The sequence below is a fragment of the Brienomyrus brachyistius genome, chromosome 21, assembly GCF_023856365.1.
Source record: "Brienomyrus brachyistius isolate T26 chromosome 21, BBRACH_0.4, whole genome shotgun sequence".
NCBI lineage: Eukaryota > Metazoa > Chordata > Actinopteri > Osteoglossiformes > Mormyridae > Brienomyrus > Brienomyrus brachyistius.
The window spans coordinates 2,872,961-2,891,098 of NC_064553.1; the positions used below are offsets into that span (position 1 = coordinate 2,872,961).

The 18,138-nt window shown below is 45.7% G+C and overlaps 1 protein-coding gene across 35 annotated transcripts in view; it reads right to left on the minus strand.

Annotated features, from left to right (window-relative positions):
* Nucleotides 1–17,320, minus strand: part of LOC125716772 (NACHT, LRR and PYD domains-containing protein 12-like) — an 80,227-nt gene extending 62,907 nt beyond the window's left edge. For 13 of the 35 annotated variants that reach the window (XM_048989495.1, XM_048989489.1, XM_048989483.1 and 10 more), the window contains exons 1-2: nt 17,173–17,286; nt 13,816–13,955 (exon numbers count right to left, since the gene is read on the minus strand). In XM_048989495.1, the coding sequence (XP_048845452.1) occupies nt 13,816–13,919 (104 nt within the window). In that variant the 5' untranslated portion in view covers nt 13,920–13,955; nt 17,173–17,286. Of the gene's footprint in view, nt 1–12,044; nt 12,159–13,091; nt 13,206–13,815; nt 13,956–17,172 lie in introns of all 35 variants that reach the window. The other 22 variants (XM_048989464.1, XM_048989462.1, XM_048989458.1 and 19 more) reach the window with 5 other exon arrangements.
* Between the last annotated feature and the right edge of the window lie 818 nt (nt 17,321–18,138).

Below are 18,138 nucleotides of genomic sequence, written 5' to 3' on the forward strand. Positions count from 1 at the left end.
TATCAATATCCAAGTCTACCATGAAGAGAAGACTGCATGAAAGCAAATACAGAGGGTTCACTGCAAGATGCAAACCACTCATAAGCCTTAAGAATAGAAAGGCTAGACTGGACTTTGCAAAAAAAACATCTAAAACAGCCAGTACAGTTCTGGAACAGCATTCTTTGAACAGATGACGCCAAGATCAACCTGCATCAGAATGATGGAAAGAAAAAAGTATGGAGAAGGGCTGGAACAGCTTATGAACACCCCCAGGGCCCGGACACCGAGGAGCTTTCTAACCACCTCAGCAACCTCTGCCCCAGAGATAGGGGAGTCCACCCCTAACTCCTCAGACTCCCCTTCCTCATTGGAATGCGTGTTGGTGGGATTGAGGAGGTCTTCGAAGTATTCCTTCCACCGACCCACAACGTTCCGAGCTGAGGTCAGCAGTGCCCCATCCCCACCATAAACAGTGTTGATGCTGCACCACTTTCCCCCTCTGAGCCGCCAGATGGTGGACCAGAATCTCCTCAAAGCCGTCCCGAAGTCCTTCTCCATGGCCTCGCCAAACTCCTCCCACACCCAAGTTTTCAGCGACCACCGAAACCGCTTTCTACTTGGCCCGCCAGTACTCATCAGCTGCCTCTGGAGTCCCACAGGCCAAAAAGGCCCGATAGGACTCCTTCTTCAGTTTGACGGCATCCCTCACCGCTGGTGTCCACCAGCCACCATACACAAGGTTCGGGGATTTCCACCGCAACAGGCACCAGCCACCTTACACAGCTCTGGTCAGCCGCCTCCACAATGGAGGCGCGGAACATGGCCCATTCGGACTCAATGTCCCCTGCCTCCCCCGGGATATGGGAGAAGTTCTGCCGGAGGTAGGAGTTGAAACTCTCCCTGACAGGGGGTTCTGCCAGACGTTCCCAGCAGACCCTCACTATACACTTCGGCCTGCCAGGCCTGGCCGGCTTCCTCCCCCACCAGCGGAGCCAACCCACCACCAGGTAGTGATCAGTTGACAGCTCCACCCCTCTCTTCACCCGAGTGTCCAAGACATGCGGCCGCAAGTCCAATCATTGAACTGCAAGTCGATCATTGAACTGCAGCCTAGGGTGTCCTGGTGCCAAGTACACATATGGACACCATTATGTTTGAACATGGTGTTCATTATGGGCAATCCGTGACAGGCACAGTCCAATAACAAAACATGACTCGGGTTCAGATTGGGGGGGGCGTTCCTCCCAATCACACCCCTCCAGGTCTCACTGTCATTGCCCATGGGAGCAATGAAATCCCTCAGGAAGAGTGATCTCCAACACCCCTTCCAAGGACTCCAAAAAGGGTGGGTATTCTGAGCTGCCGTTTGGCGCATAAGCGCAAACAAGAGTCAGGCCCCGTCCCCCCCCACACGAAGGCGAAGGGAGGCTACCCTCTCGTCCACTGCGGGTAAACTCCAACACACAGGCGCCCACTCAGGGCGCAGTAAGTATGCCGACTCCTGCTCGGCGCCTCTCTCGGCTGGTCTCGACTGTGCTCGACCAGGCCCCATGAGTACAGGCCTGGCCACCATGCGCTCGCCATTGAGCCTCACCCCCAGGCCTGGCTCCGGGGGGGGGGGGGGGGGGGGGGGGCAGTGACCCGCGTCTCGGTGAGGGAAAATGTGTATCCATGTTAATTCTCATCATAAGGGGTCTGATGAGCTGCACTTCGTCTGGTTCCTCACCCAGGACCTGTTTGCCTTGGGTGACCCTCCCAGGGGCATAAAGCCCCGGGCAGCTTAGCTCCTGGGATCATTGGAACATGCAAAACCCCTCCATCATGATAAGGTGTCGGCTCCAAGAGACACAAAACAAATATTTTCAACATAATTAACAGCACAGCTCATATTTCAAAATGAATTACAGTGTACAGACTGTACTGTGCAACCTGGGAATTGTAGTCATATGATCAGTGACTGTGAGCCAGTGGATTTAGTCCAAAACTTTTTGCAATTATATCAGTTTTGTTCTACAGAGTCGGTATGAATGACAGCACGAGAGTGAACGTGCTCTATTCTCCATTCAGTAACAGGGATTATAAATGTGTCAGTGATTTGGTTGTTGGCAAACACAAGCAGACCATGCAAACTCCACAGACACAGAGCTGGAGGTGGGATCTGAAGCTTCAGACCTGGAGATATCAGGCCCCTGGGCCTCCCCAACTCATTTTAACTTTCCTAGCGTGTCAAAGGAAATTGTTTTAACGTCCTACAGCCATGTTATCATTTCTGTTAGTTGTGTTTGCAGTCGTCCTTCACTGTAGCTGAGGCTTTGTAAACACTGGTTATACAGCACTGAGCACTTAATCTGAAGCTTCTTAGGAGGCATGTTGCTCTGTGACACACCGGCTTCCTCCTGCTCCATGCGAACATTGGGCTTCACTGACGGTACATTCTGCTCTACATACTGAACCACAGACCACTAGCATGTGGTGTTTGCTAAAGTGTGGATAAGCTGCACTTCAAGGGAGCCGCACTTGGCTTATCTGAGAAATGGGACATTCTTGAACACTTGCACTAAGTGGGACAAATGGAACAACGCTGTTCTATTTTATTCTATTCTTTCCGCAACCAGGTGCAGCTGAGGCCAGCAGAGGGCGCCAGTGAGCAGGCAGAGACAGCAGTCTTCTGGAAGCTCCCAGCTCTGGGCTCCATCACATCAACACACATTCACAGAGGGATGCCACCTTTGATTTGTGAAAACCCGGGACACTCATATGTATTCCAGAATGCAGTGTTTTTTCATTAGCCAGGTCACTTAAGCCAAATATAAGGATTGTCCAATAGAAAGGTCACTTACCTCTCCTCCTATTGGAGAGTTTTCATGTTTGGCTTAAGTTATCCAGCTAACTGGCAAATTCTGCTTTGTGCCACATCCCCCAAGTCTCTTTGGATGTGCCTTATCCACTCGGAAAAGTTCCCTTTTTGCCCTCTGAGTTGTATGTTATAAATCGCTTTTTCTTTGACGAGGGTGGTTTATATGATGTTTTGTCGTCCTCCTCGTCACTCCCCCATTTCACAAAACCGACAATGTAAACAGATTTTGTATTTTTTTTTTTTGCAACTAACGTTACCTCTAGCTAGCAATTTGAGTCACAGTTAGGTCACGGTTATGGATGCACTAGGCAGACCTTGAGCCCACACAGTTGCTAGGTAATAAGGTAAGCCTTCATATTTCTGCTACTAATCAAATAATAGTACAGACATGGCCAATCATCGCTGTGTTTTACACGTTTATACCTGTTTTTGACCAGGAAGAAAAAAGAATAGCGGTAGAAGGAAACCAAGTGAGGTTTTATTTGAAATACGAAATTCTAAATTAGATGTAAATTTTCACAAAAAACACGGACAGTTCATATCCCAGGAAAGAATATTCATTAAGTACAGATCCCAGGAAAACCAGGACAGGTGGCAGCCCTGTTCACACAGCACTAATAAACCTTCCAGGTCAGGGGGGTCAGTTACTCTCCCACAGGGTCAAATTCCATCAGGGACTTAAAGCCAAAAGGGGAAGGGGTGGGGGGGGGTCAACTGCCAACTGGGGGAGTCTAAGGGGGCGGGCCAGGGGGGGGGGTTTCAGGTTAAACTGTCTGGATTCAGGCTGCAATTCGCCGATTGCATATCCCTGCCCTGGATAGAGATCCCCCCCCGCACCCACGATCGGGGGGCAGACTGGGTGGGAACGGAAATGTCACTTTTTGTTTTAGACTCCATTACTACCCTCAGTCACTGTAAAATCTGTGTTCCAGATTATCACTGAAACCAAGCCTGGATATTAATCCATGAGGAGGAATAAACTGTATATTTATACATTTCAAACAATGTACATGTAAACCTGCTAGACAGGATGTGTTTCCCCACCCCCACGTCACTTACAGAGCTGTCCTAGATGTCTTCACCACAGGCAGGAGCCTCCAATGCTGGTTATCTGATCTGAAGATTTTCTTCAGATCAAACACATCCAGCTCTTCATCTGACATCAGCATCACAAAGGCCAGAGCTGAGTACTGAGCAGGTGAGAGGTCTTCTGCTGAAAGACGTCCGGAATTCAGGTATCTTTGTACTTCCTCTACTATAGAATTGTCACCCAGTTCATTCAGACAATGGAACAGGTTGATGATCCTTTCTGGAAATAAACTCTCCTTTATTTTCTCCTTGATATATCGGACTGTTTCCCCAATATTATGTGAGCTGGTTCCTGTCTGTCCCAGTAGCCTTTGTAACCGAGTCTTACTGGAGTCTGTTGAGAGGCCCAGGAGGAAGCGGAGATAGAGGTCCAAGTGTCCATTTTTGCTCTTTAATGCCTGATCCACTGCAGTCTTCAGCAGGTCAGCTGATGAGTTTGACAGAAACACGTATAAAGCAGCGAGATACTCCTGGATGCTCAGATGTACAAAGCAGTACACCTTCTCCTCATACAGCCCATATTCCTCCTTAAAGACTTCTGTACACACTCCAGAGTAAACTGAAGCTTCACTGACATCAATGCCATTCTCTGTCAGATCTTGCTCATAAAATATGAGATTGCTTTTCTCAAGGTTGTCAAAAGCCAGTTTGCCAAGTTTTAAAAGGAATTCCTTGCTGTATTTATTACGCTTGATGTCATCATTTTTCATATATTTGTCATTTTTTAAACTTGTCTGAAAGATCAGGAAATGTGTGTACATTTCAGTCAGAGTCCTTGGAATTTCTCCCCTGTCAGTCTCACTTAAGAGTTTCTCAAGGACAGTGGCTGAAATCCAGCAGAACCCAGGTATGTGGCACATGATGAAGAGGCTCCTTGATGATTTCACATGTGTGATAATCCTGCTGGCCAGGCTCTGATCACTGAATCTCCTCCTAAAATACTCCTCCTTCTGGGCATCACTGAACCCTCGTATCTCTGTCACCCGGTGGATGCAGTCAGGAGGTATCTGATTGGCTGCTGCTGGCCGGGAGGTTATCCAGAGGAGAGCGGATGGAAGCAGATTCCCCTTAATGAGGTTAGTCAACAGGACATCCAGTGACGTTTTCTTTGTTACATCACACCAGCTCTCACTGTTCTGAAAATCCAGGGGAAGGCGACACTCATCCAGACCGTCAAAGATGAACAATACTTTGTACCTAAACACCTCAGTGGAGTCAAATGATTTCAGTTCTGGGACAAAGTGGAGAAGCAGTTCAATCAGACTGTATTCACCCTTAATCAAATTCAGGTCCCGGAAAGAAAGAGCAAATATGAAGTGAACATCCTGGTTTGCTTTTCCTTCTGCCCAGTCGAGAATAAATTTCTGCACAGAGACTGTTTTCCCGATACCTGCCACCCCTTTAGTGAGTACGGTTCTGATAGGTGTCTCACGCCCACATAAAGGTTTAAATATATCATTGCACTTGACTGTAGTATCTTCTGTTCGCCTTTTCTTGGATGCTGTTTCAATCTGTCTCACTTCATGTTCATCATTGACTGCTCCAGTCCCACCTTCAGTTATGTAGAGTACTGTGTAAATCTCACTGAGAAGAGTTGGTTGTCCTTCCTTAGCTTTCCCTTCAAAAACACACTCATATTTCTTCTTCAAGTTACACTTGATCATGGGCATTTGAGCTTTTTCCTTTAGTATCTGAAATAAAAAGTTAGTTTCATTATTATTACTGCCAGTATCATATCTTTTTATAATTTCACTTGTTAATTTCTTCCCCTTGATGGGATAAACTACTACTTGTTCATCTGCACATGTTTGCCAATTTGGATAAAATTTAAGAAAATAAATTTCAGCAACAAATGCAAACCTTGAAGATGAATGAGAAGTCTCCTTCATGTGGATCTGAATTACATCTTTTCACTTGATCTCTGTGAAGGAAACACAAACATCCATCCATTAATCCATCCATCCACCTACCACTTACTCTGCTTTGGGGGGGCAGGGTGGGGGTCTATTTCAGACAACACAAGGCCTAAGATACAGGTTCACCCTGCAGGGGATTCCAGTCCATCACAGGGATCATACACACAAAGAGGCTATCAAATGTCACGCGGAATTTAGAAAGTAGCATAAACACTTGTTTGTGGGTTGCAGGTAGAAAACCATGCGATAGAGGGAGAGCGAGCAAGCTGCACACAGACAGGGGACTCAGTCCCCAACACTGGGCATGTGCAGCGACAGCACTGCCCTCTGTACTGCTGCTACAACAATGATTTTATGGAGAGACAGAGGTCCTGCAGCACCACTGAGAGCGGGCGAGCTGCAGACAGACAGGGGACTCCGCCCCCAGCACTGGGAATGTGGAGCGATAGCGCTGCTCTCTGTACTGTCTTTCTACAGAGAGACAGCGGTCCTGCTGCACCACTGACTGCCAGTGCTGCTGCTTTATGGAAATAATAACCTACAGTTATTTAAAGGACACAAGAACCGTCCACATGTGAAGCTAATTTCATTAGGGCGGCTTCCTGACATCAGTGTTCTCATAACAGCAGAGAGAAGCCTGCGGCATGTCAGGTTGTCCCTGGTCTGCTCATGGTAAGAAACAGGCCCCATCTGTCTGAGGTCTGCAGCAGGGGTCTGGATGCTATGCGATGTTTCATGGGAGAAGCACTTTTTAAAATTCATTGTATGTTGTGCATTGACAATAAAGGCTATTCTATCCTGTTCTATTTTGGATACTTCGAGAACATGTTTGATGGTTTGAATCATTCTGTCAGCCAATCAATCGCTGGAGGGGTGGTATGGACTCGAGAGTATGTGATTGATTCCATAGCCTTTCACTGGTCCAGTGAAACCCAAACGGATGCATTCCCAGGGACATGCTGGCCAATCCCAGGGCTGTAGTGGGGCCAGTCTTGGAGTGTTTCTGATAACTGGGCATGATGGGCAGGGTCTGGCCTTGGACTCAATGTCACGATCGAACCCCAGCCAGAATAAATAGCTACCGTGAGCTCTTTCACTAGGACGATGCCACAATGACCAGAGTGCAGCTCTGTTAGCACAGATTCTCTCAGCTTGTGTGGAGTTATTACATGAATGCCCCATTGCCTCTGAGAATCCAGCTGTCACTGCCAACTCCCTCCCCAGGAAGATGTAAGGCTGGAGATCTGGGGGTGCATCAGCCACACGTGACACTTCCCTCTCATGACGATATCCAACACCTTGGACAGGGCATCCAACACTCTCCGCATTGGCCTGAGACCCTGACCTCTTGTACCTCATAATTGTCATAATTGTGGGCACCCAGGATTAGCGTCCAGTGCTGCATGGGGCCTGGAGCCAGGGCTGCTGTCCAGACCAAAAATGGATGCCATTAGTCGATGGTCCATCAACAGGGTAAAACTTCATCCGAGCAGTTAGGGGTGGAAATTTTTTATTCCGATATGCTTCTTTGTCAATTTGTGGAAATTTCATTTCTGTTTAACTCAGTGTTCTTGAAGCAAAACCTACTGCTTTCTCTTCTCCCGATGGTATGATGTGGGACACCATGGCTCCCAGTTCATATGGAGAGGCATCGTAGATGAGGTTGAGTGCCAAAAATTGGTCTAAATGTCCCAATAGCCGCTTGTTCATCATTGACATTTCTGCCCACCTGAACGCAGCCTCACACTCTTCCAACCACGACTTGCTCTCCCTCAGTAGCTCATGCAGAGACTTTAACGGTGTAGCCAGCTGTGGAATGAATCTCCCACAGTAGTTTAGAAGACCAAGAAAAGACCTCAGCTGTCTCGTGTTCTTGGGGCCCGGAGTCTGTGCGACGTCGCTCAGTTTAGATGGGCGGTGTGGAGCCCAGCAGCATAAATGATGTGGCCCATGTGGCTGCAGACCTGAAGAAGTCAAATTTGTCCTGCCGCACCCATAAGCCAAACTCCTCGAGTCTCCTGAGGATTTTGTCCAAATTCAGGAGGTGTACTTCAACATCATTACCGGTCAAAAGGATGTCATCCAAACATGTATCCATCGCACAGAGATCGCTCAAAATTTTATCCATGGCTATCTGAAATGATGTGAGTGGTGGCTCTGAGGCTAGGGATCAGTGCCAGCAAAGGGAAGATTGGTTCAAATCCCGTGAATGCCCGGAGGGGTTCTACCCCATTGGATCCTTGAACAAGGCCCTTAACCAGCAATTGCTTTGTCCTAGTTATAACGTTAATCTACATCTAGCCGTATAAGGAGATCGTCCAATTTACAGGGAAAAACGTGCGGGTTAATAGCAGGATTGGCACTTCAGCCACTGGAAAAAACTCACACTGGTCCATTCAGACTAGTGTGAGGACTAGTTTTCCGGTCTTACGGCAGATGAGATCATGAAAGTCATCTCATCTTCCAACCCTACCACCTGCCCACTTGATTCAATCCCTTCTGCATTGTTTCAGACAATCTCTCTAGACCTTCTCCCCTTCATCACAACTATCATTAATGGCTCCATAACCTCCGGTCATGTACCAACAGCATTCAAAATAGCCAGGGTCATTCCCATCCTAAAAAAACCCACTCTAAATCCTTCAGACACTTGCAGCTACCGACCAGTATCGCTTCTTTCCTTCCTTTCAAAAATCCTCGAACGTACAGTCTACAACCAGCTTTCTCTCTATCTCTCTCAGAACAACCTCCAGGATCCTAATCAGTCTGGCTTTAAAGCAGCTCACTCTACAGAGACTGCCCTCTTAGCAGTCACTGAGAAGCTACATGCTGCCAGATCAGCCAAACTGTCATCTGTCCTCATCCTTCTTGACCTATCAGCAGCATTTGACACGGTCAACCACAAAACTCTCCTATCCATCCTTAGGAGTCTTGGCATTGGTGGCCTGGCCTGGCGCTGGCTGGCTTCCTACCTAGAAGGCCGAACATACCAAGTGACATGGAATGGATCCACATCTACTCCACGTTGTCTTTCCACCGGTGTCCCTCAGGGCTCGGTTCTTGGCCCTCTCCTATTCTCCCTCTACACTAAATCTCTTGGCGAAGTTATATCCTCACATGGCTTCTCCTACCACTGCTATGCTGATGACACTCAACTCATCCTCTCCTTCCCTCCCTCAGACACTCATGTCTCCACTAAGATCTCTACATGCTTGGCAGACATCTCATCTTGGATGACCACTCACCAGCTAAAACTCAACACTAGTAAAACTGAGCTGCTTTACATCCCGGCTGACTCATCCCCCCTCCAGGACCTTGCGATCTCTTTCGACAACTCCCTGATCCGTCCTTTGATTTCTGCTAGAAACCTTGGAGTTACCATAGATGATCGGTTGTCATTTTCCTCACATATCGCCAGTCTTTCTCGCTCTTGTCGGTTTCTCCTCTTTAACATCAGGAGGATACGTCCATTTCTTTCCACTCAGGCTACCCAGATACTCGTCCAGTCCCTCGTCATCTCACGCCTTGACTACTGTAACTCGCTTCTAGCGGGTTTACCACTGAGCGCCATCCGTCCCCTCCAACTGATTCAGAATGCAGCTGCTCGTCTTGTTTTCAACCTTCCGAAGTTCTCCCACACCACTCCTTTGCTGCGCTCTCTCCATTGGCTTCCTGTAGCTGCACGCATCAGATTCAAAACACTGATGCTCGCATACAAAGCCAAAAATTCTCTGGCACCATCCTACCTAAAGGACCTCATCACACCCCGCTCTGCACCACGATCTCTCCGATCCTCCAGCACTGCTCGACTGGTCCCTCCTCCCCTCAAGGCACAAGGAAGACACGCATCTCGGCTCTTCTCTGTCCTGGCACCTAATTGGTGGAATGAACTCCCCCTAGATGTCCGAACAGCTGAATCCTTGACTGTCTTCAAGCAACGACTCAAAACTTTTCTTTTTCAGAAATACCTGACGTAGAACTTCTATATTCTTACTCGACTCTTTTTCTGGTGTGTGTTTAAAAAAAATTTAAAAAAATAAAAAATTCTGCACTACTCAATGGAGTTCTCAGAGATAGTATTCATAGCTTGGGTCCTTATTGAGCTAGCATCGGAAATTCATTGCAGAGTCTCAAAGCACTTATGTAAGTCGCTCTGGCTAAGGGCGTCTGCCAAATCCTGTAAATGTAAATGTAATGTAAATGTACTCAGGTATCGCCCACCACATGGCTGCACTCAGGCTGAACAGGTTGCCCATTGACTGTGTGGTTTGGGCACAAACACCCCAGTCTCAACCAGTCTCTGTACATCTGTGTCGACTTTAGGCTTCAGTGCACAGGGGACCTTCCCGGCCTTCGGGAAGCGTGGTGCAGTGCCAGGCTTCACCTGCAGCTTGACCTTGTTCCCCTTCCTGCTTCCCACTGCATCCTTGAACACCACTGCATGTCGCCTGAGCACTGCTGACAGCCTCGTCTCAGGCGGCGGCATTCTGGGTAATGTCGGCGGGCAACACGCTCAGGCGGCGGCATTCTGGGTAATGTCGGCGGGCAACACGCTCAGGCGGCGGCATTCTGGGTAATGTCGGCGGGCAACACGCTCAGGCGGCGGCATTCTGGGTAATGTCGGCGGGCAACACGCTCAGGCGGCGGCATTCTGGGTAATGTCGGCGGGCAACACGCTCAGGCGGCGGCATTCTGGGTAATGTCGGCGGGCAACACGCTCAGGCGGCGGCATTCTGGGTAATGTCGGCGGGCAACACGCTCAGGCGGCGGCATTCTGGGTAATGTCGGCGGGCAACACGCTCAAGCGGCGGCATTCTGGGTAATGTCGGCGGGCAACACGCTCAGGCGGCGGCATTCTGGGTAATGTCGGCGGGCAACACGCTCAGGCGGCGGCATTCTGGGTAATGTCGGCCGGCATTACGCTCAGGCAGCGGCACTCTGGGTAATGTCGGCCGGCATTACGCTCAGGCAGCGGCACTCTGGGTAATGTCGGCCGGCATTACGCTCAGGCAGCGGCACTCTGGGTAATGTCGGCCGGCATTACGCTCAGGCAGCGGCACTCTGGGTAATGTCGGCCGGCATTACGCTCAGGCAGCGGCATTCTGGGTAATGTCGGCCGGCATTACGCTCAGGCAGCGGCACTCTGGGTAATGTCAGCCGGCATTACGCTCAGGCAGCGGCATTCTGGGTAATGTCGGCCGGCATTATGCTCAGGCGGCAGCATCTGAAGCCTTCATTAGTGATAAATCAGACTAGCTGCTTTTGTTACTAAGGGCAAAGTTAATTTCTATCAGCTTAACATAGGTGTTCTTATAGCCATTGAACCTGTGTAACAGGGAGGACCGACCGGTGAACTTAAGGTTGCACATTATATGCATGGTTTTTTTTTTTGAATGCATATCTGAAAAACAGCTTCTCCTACTATTTCTACTAAGGCAAAGTGTGAAATCCACACATTATAATAATTAATTTAACCACCGGCTCCCCTATCAGCCACCATCACTGATTCTATAGGAAACACTGGTATAAACTAAGGGTGTAACACTTCATAAACTGAGACCAAAACCGCAATACAAACGTTCATGATCCTGTTTCGTGGTTCTGAAAGACAGAGTCATGACCTCCCCCCCCCACCCCCACATATATTACACATTACTATGGCTGTACTGATACACATATTAATCTAGTACCGTTGCTGTTTTACCTGTAATTTTTTTGTATTTTCAAATTACAAATGACATGTATTTTAATAAATTATATTTTGTCACGCCAGTATTTTGTATTTTATTTTGCTACATTTTGCAAGCAAGTACTTGTAATTTGTAACAACATACTTCTTGATGTATTCCTGCCCGTCTCTATCCGGAGCAAGTCTCTCAGTAATGCAAAAGTTTTAGCCCCCATCGCACTCAGTAAAGCAGGCATGACCAGCTCCTCTTTAACTGCCTGATTGTTCCAGTCAAACTCCACCATTTGTGGCTTAATATCGTGGGGATATAAGTGATTCTGTAAATTTAGGAGGACCTTCTGTAAAACAATACAGGCTGAAAATCTACAGGTAGACTTTCAAACTCAAAATCAAAAGTTAAAATATTATGCATTCATTGTAAAGTTTTTTCCTCATAGCTTATATGTGCTTCTGTGCCTTTTGACTGAGAGTTTCGGTGTTTTAAACAGTGTTTGTTTAAATGTACATTTACCTTTGATCTGTAGGAAAAGGTCCCTCCCTGAAGGTGAGTGGGTGCTCCATTGACCTGTTACTTTTCATGGAAACACAGCTGGGTGCAGGTGAGCCTGCTCTCTCTCTCAGGACCCTGTGGGCGGCGAGAGGAAACAAAATCATTATAATATAAATATAATTCATATAATATGGACAGAATCACATTAAATCTTCGGTTGTTCAGCCTTCTGCTCTACCTGCCCTGAAGCTCTTGATGCAAACAGGCTTTTCTTTAATCAGAATCAAGATCGCAATTTTCTTTCACTATTCTTAAACAGCATTTTTGTCTGTCATTTTGCATTTCATACCATCTTTATAAAACTGGCACAAACAGTACAAAGACGTGCACGATATATCAGTTCATGAGTGGATTACAGGCCCCCGAGCGATGGCCCCCACCCTGTGAAGGCAGTCTGCCCATTTTTAGATTAAGTCACCATGTAACTATGGCAGTGCTAGTTATGTAATAAGGCCCAGGGCTGTCTTAGGTACCACAGGGGGTTTGGATGTTGTGGCCCCTTCAGTATATACCAGTTTATACCATTATAATAATTAATTTAACCACCGGCTCCCCTATCAGCCACCATCACTGATTCTATAGGAAACACTGGTATAAACTAAGGCTGTAACGGTTCATAAACTGAGACCAAAACCACGATACAAACGTTCATGATCCTGTATCGTGGTTCTGAAAGACAGAGTCATGACCCCCCCCCCCCCCCCCCCCACATATATTACACATTACTATGGCTGTACTGATACACATATTCATCTAGTGCCGTAGCTGTTTTACCTGTAATTTTTTTTGTATTCTCAAATTACAAATGACATGTATTTTAATAAATTACATTTTACAAAAAAAAAATACAGGCTAATAATCTACAGGTAGACTTTCAAACTCAAAATCAAAAGTTAAAATATTATGCATTCATTGTAAAGTTTTTTCCTCATAGCTTGCATATGCTTCTGTGCCTTTTGACTGAGAGTTTGGGTGTTTTAAACAGTGTTTGTTTAAATGCACATTTACCTTTGATCTGTAGGAAAAGGTCCCTCCCTGAAGGTGAGTGGGTGCTCCATTGACCTGTTACTTTTCATGGAAACACAGCTGGGTGCAGGTGAGCCTGCTCTCTCTGACAGGACCCTGTGGGCAGCGAGAGGAAACAAAATCCTTATAATATAAATATAATTCATATAATATGGAGAGAATCACATTAAATCTTCAGCTGTTCAGCCTTCTGCTCTACCTGCCCTGAAGCAAACAGGCTTGTTCACAGTCGGCTTTAATGTCCCATATAAAATTAACACACCGATATGAAAGGTTTAGTAACACGGTCACCACCTCCGGAGCCAGGAACCCTTTTACTTTTATGTTATGGTCTAACTACAGACCCAAAGAGACATGCATGCCAGTGGGCTGTAACAGTCATTGTACCATAAATCACAATGTTCTTCACAACGTGACCCTGACAGGGTTCCTGTCTTACTCAGGTGTTACTCCCATGGTCACTGTTGTATTTCATTAAACGTAAATATTACTCAATATCTTCCCCATGCAGGGTGGGGGGGAGAACGACAATAAATTTTGCTTCATAAAAGCAATAAATGATTAACAGACCTGAATCACTTAAGTCTCCTGGAAATGCATTAAGTTTAAAACTGATGCTCTGTAATTACTACCTCTGTTGAAAATGCTGGAAGGGCTTTTATGTCTGTTTGTAAATAAGCACAAAAACACACCGGTTCTGTCTTACCTCTCAGTTCTCCTTTTTTTACCCACTGAGGGACCCGATTCAGAAGCAGCTCCTCTCTCCTTACGCTTCACTGACGGACCCATTTCAGAAGCATCTCCCTCCATTTCTGTGCCGATCCAGACCAGATCCTACTGGACCCTCTGTGAACATGAAGGATTAACAGATACATACATTAACAGTATCTAGTACTCAGCACTTCAGTGAATTTACACACAGGGGTCTCGAGTCTGTTACTCTGCCACCTTCCATATGTAATATTACACCTACTAAAGTAACTGAATGTCGAATTTCAGGGAGTTTGTGCCGAGTGTCATTATGTTATACATGAATAATTATCGGAACTCTACGATGAGTTGGCTCCCCATCCTGGGTTATTCTCTGCATTACACCCATAGCTTCCAGGACGGGCTCCGGACCCCCATGACTCTGCATAGGACCAATGGGTTTAGGAATCAGACGGATGGAATTATCGGAACCATGGCTGCCTGTAGCTACACGCCTGTACACACTCTGTGTACCTTTGGCAGTTAGACTTGTTACTATATGCTAATGTTGCATGATTTTTTTTTTGTCTTTAATCAGAATCGAGATCGTTATTTTCTTTCATAATTCTTAAGCAGCATATTTCTATCGTTTTGTATTTCTTACCATCTTTATAAAACTGGCACAAACAGTACAAAGACATGCACGATATATCAGTTCATGAGTGGATTACAGGCCCCCGAGCGATGGCCCCCACCCTGGGAAGGCAGTCTGGCCATTTTTAGATTAAGTCACCATGTAACTATGGCAGTGCTAGTTATGTAATAAGGCCCAGGGCTGTCTTAGGTACCACAGCGGGTTTGGATGTTGTGGCCCCTTCAGTGACCTAGGGGACAATCAGCATCAACTTTTGGGTGAAATCCTGTGGTAACTATGCAGTGCTAGTTGTTAGGGCTCAGCACACTGATTAGTGCAAACTGTGGGTTTTGGGGCCCCAGGGCCCTTCAATTACCTAGGAGGCCCCAAGTCCTGTCCTCCATTTGTGAAGACAGTCAGCAGGCATTTTTAGATAAAGTCCTACTCTGGACAGCCTGGGGGGAGCAGGCAGCTTGGCCACAAGCGATTGTTCTAAGACTACATGGGAAGCCTGGCCCCCCCGAAATATGCCAAAACAACCGAATTAGTCAATTCGTCAATGTAACCTAATTTCATTTGCAGCTGAAAGTGTAATTTATGTTCCAGCTGAACCTCAATGCTGATCATTCCATGGAAGTTTTAAAACAGGATAAATGCAGCCCAAAGATGCCCACTGACACTGTGCTTCACTGGAAGTCTATGGAAGGCTCCTGTACGCTTCGTCTAAATGTAGAATAGAGAAAAGCTTGTTGGTCACTATGTTCTGATTACATGGTTTTGGAGCCCGACTGGACACCGTGCTTCTCTGGGAGTCTATGACAGCTTCATCAGAGCTTCTTACAAACACTATATTGCCAAAAGTATTGGGGCATCCCTCCAAATCATTGAATTCAGGTGTTCCAATCTCTTCCATAACCACAGGTGTATAAAATCAGGCACCTAGGCATGCAGACTGCTTCTACAAACATTTGTGAAAGAATGGGTTGCTCTCTGGAGCTCAGTGAATTCAAGCGAGGTACCGTGATAGGATGCCACCTGTGCAATAAGCCCATGTATGAAATTTCCTCGCTAGTAAATATTCCATGGTCAACTGTTAGTGGTGTTATAACAAAGTGGAAGCAATTGGGAACAACAGCAAGCACGAATTGGCAGGCCACGTAAAATCAGAGCGGGGACAACACATGCCGAGGAACACAGTGTGCAGAAGTCACCAACTGTCTGCAGAGTCAATAGCTACAGACCTGCAAACTTTGTGTGGCCTTCAGATTAGCTCAAGAAGAGTGCGTAGAGAACTTCATGGAATGGGTTTCCTTGGCTGAGCAGCTGCATCCAAGCCTTACATCACCAAGTGCAATGCAAAGTGTCGGATGCAGTGGTGTAAAGCACACCACCACTGGACTGTAGAGCCATGGAGACGTCTTCTCTGGAGTGACGAACCATTAACAGGTTTGGCAGTTGCCAGAACAACAGTACTTGCCTGACTGCATTGTGCCAAGTGTAAAATTTAGGGGTGGGGGGATTATAGTGTGGGGTTGTTTTTTAGGGGTGGGGCTTGTCCCCTTAGTTCCAGTGAGAGGAACTGTTAATGGTGCAGATCCATTCCACACAAAATGGTCCTGAATTGGAAAAATATAAAATGATTTCTTTTGGGTCAAGAAGTTTTTTTTCTGTTAGCCTTGATGCTCAAAGCTTCAGAAAAAATAGAGTATCACTGTCTGCAGCACTGCTGTGCAGCCTCACTGTGCAGCCTCACTGGCTGCTGAAACTGACTAACTCTATCATGACGGTTAACCTAAAAAAAAATAATAATAATAAATGAATCTCAATTAAAGTCAATTTATTTTGCCAATACTTTATGATTTACAGTTATTCTGATAGATGCATGTATAAACTCTAAAAACATTAACATTTTGAAAGTTTCAAGACTCTGATCTATCAGGAAAATGGAGGAAAACAAATGTACAAATGTGGTGTGACACACGTAACACAAATCCCTTATTTTTTCTCACAGAAGACCACTGAAACCGCTGTTTGTTCATATCAAGTTTTTAAAGTTAGAATATAGTTACAAACAAAGTTTCACAGCAGCTGATGCCAAAAGCTTCCATCATTCCTAGTATTACATCATTTGAAAACGTAACGTTACGTGCGTCACAGCAAATTGTTTGGGGTGAAAAGGCTGCAAAAGCTTCTTTTTTATGGATTCTTTTCATAATTATATGTAACCTAGGCCACATGACAGATTTGGAATGGTTAACCTAAGCATTTGCATCACAAATTTGGTGACTTGACAAATTCTGAAAGTCATACAGAACATTTTCTCCATCTCCAGCACCAATATGACCAAGCATTACATTTTAACTGACTCGCCCTCCAATGACCCGAAAATCATTAAAAATAGTTTTGTCTCGTAACCGCGCGTGCAAACAAACAAGTAAATAAAACTGCGTCACAGCTGCTGTGAGGCCGAATGCAAAACCAACGAAGCATTTTCAGATCACATTAAAAACTTATAAAAACGAAAAATCCGAGACTGATCAAATTAAATCCAACAAAACACAATTCGATGAAAAAATAAAGCCGATTTCACACTGCCCTAAACAGGGTCCAAGTTAAAGCCCCCACCGTAAATAATCCAGCTCCCCATCGCTCCTGTCAGATTAAATCAATGTCGCTGCATGCAAGTGCGTTACACGGTATTGTTTTATTATTAGCCGTATATCTTAATTATAATCTTACCTTGAAATACAAATTGTCTTTAAATTACTCCAGAACCGTATTCATGCCTCTTCACAAAATGGCGACCCTCCTTTAAATTGCTTTCGCTTTCTATTACGGAAGTGAACAATCAGATGAGGAGGCGGTCTAAGCAGAAACTCCGCCGCCGCCGAACGAATATTATGAATTATATATATCGTAATTATTATACATCACTTAAATCATTAACACACGGTCTTCATCACGATTTACTATTCACGTTTATCGCCGTGCTGCCGCTGCTTTACACAGATCCCTGATTCCGTTTCCGTTAATATTCCATGTGTGCAGAATTACAGGGCACTTTTTACATTCTTAAATTCTCTATGACGAATTAGTGCAGAATTACCTTGATGTGTTTTTAAGGTTAGTACGAAGGTATAGCAAATTGGAAAAGAGATCCTTATTCAACTGTATTATTTCTTTTATCCTCATAGCCAAAGATGTAGGGGGGCCAGGGGTGACACCAATGGTGAGATGGGGGATTACCCCCTTCAATAATATATTAAAAGATAGATATTTTCGGTTTGGAAAATGGATGGATGGATAGATATTTTTGATGATCCAGCATGTAATAGAGATGAATGTTCCCTAATTAATCTCTTTATAATATTAAGTAACGTTATATCTGGGATGGGCTCTGTACCCCCTGCAATCCAGAACAGGATGAGCGCTTTCAGAAGATGTGTTTATATACAAAAAAAAAAACTTACTGTAGGGTGAATGTCTTTGTTTAACTCTAACGTCCAAAAATCTGCCCGAATGAGACATCCTTTAGGTGTTTCAACAAGCTCATCTTTGGGTCTGCCGACGTCCAGTACATAGTTGATCTGATGATTAAAATAATATAAAAAGATAGACATCACACATGATGTGCTGGTTGAGCAAAACAAGCGATATTTACGAGCAGCTCTGTGACACGTGAGACCTACGGAAACTACCATAGAA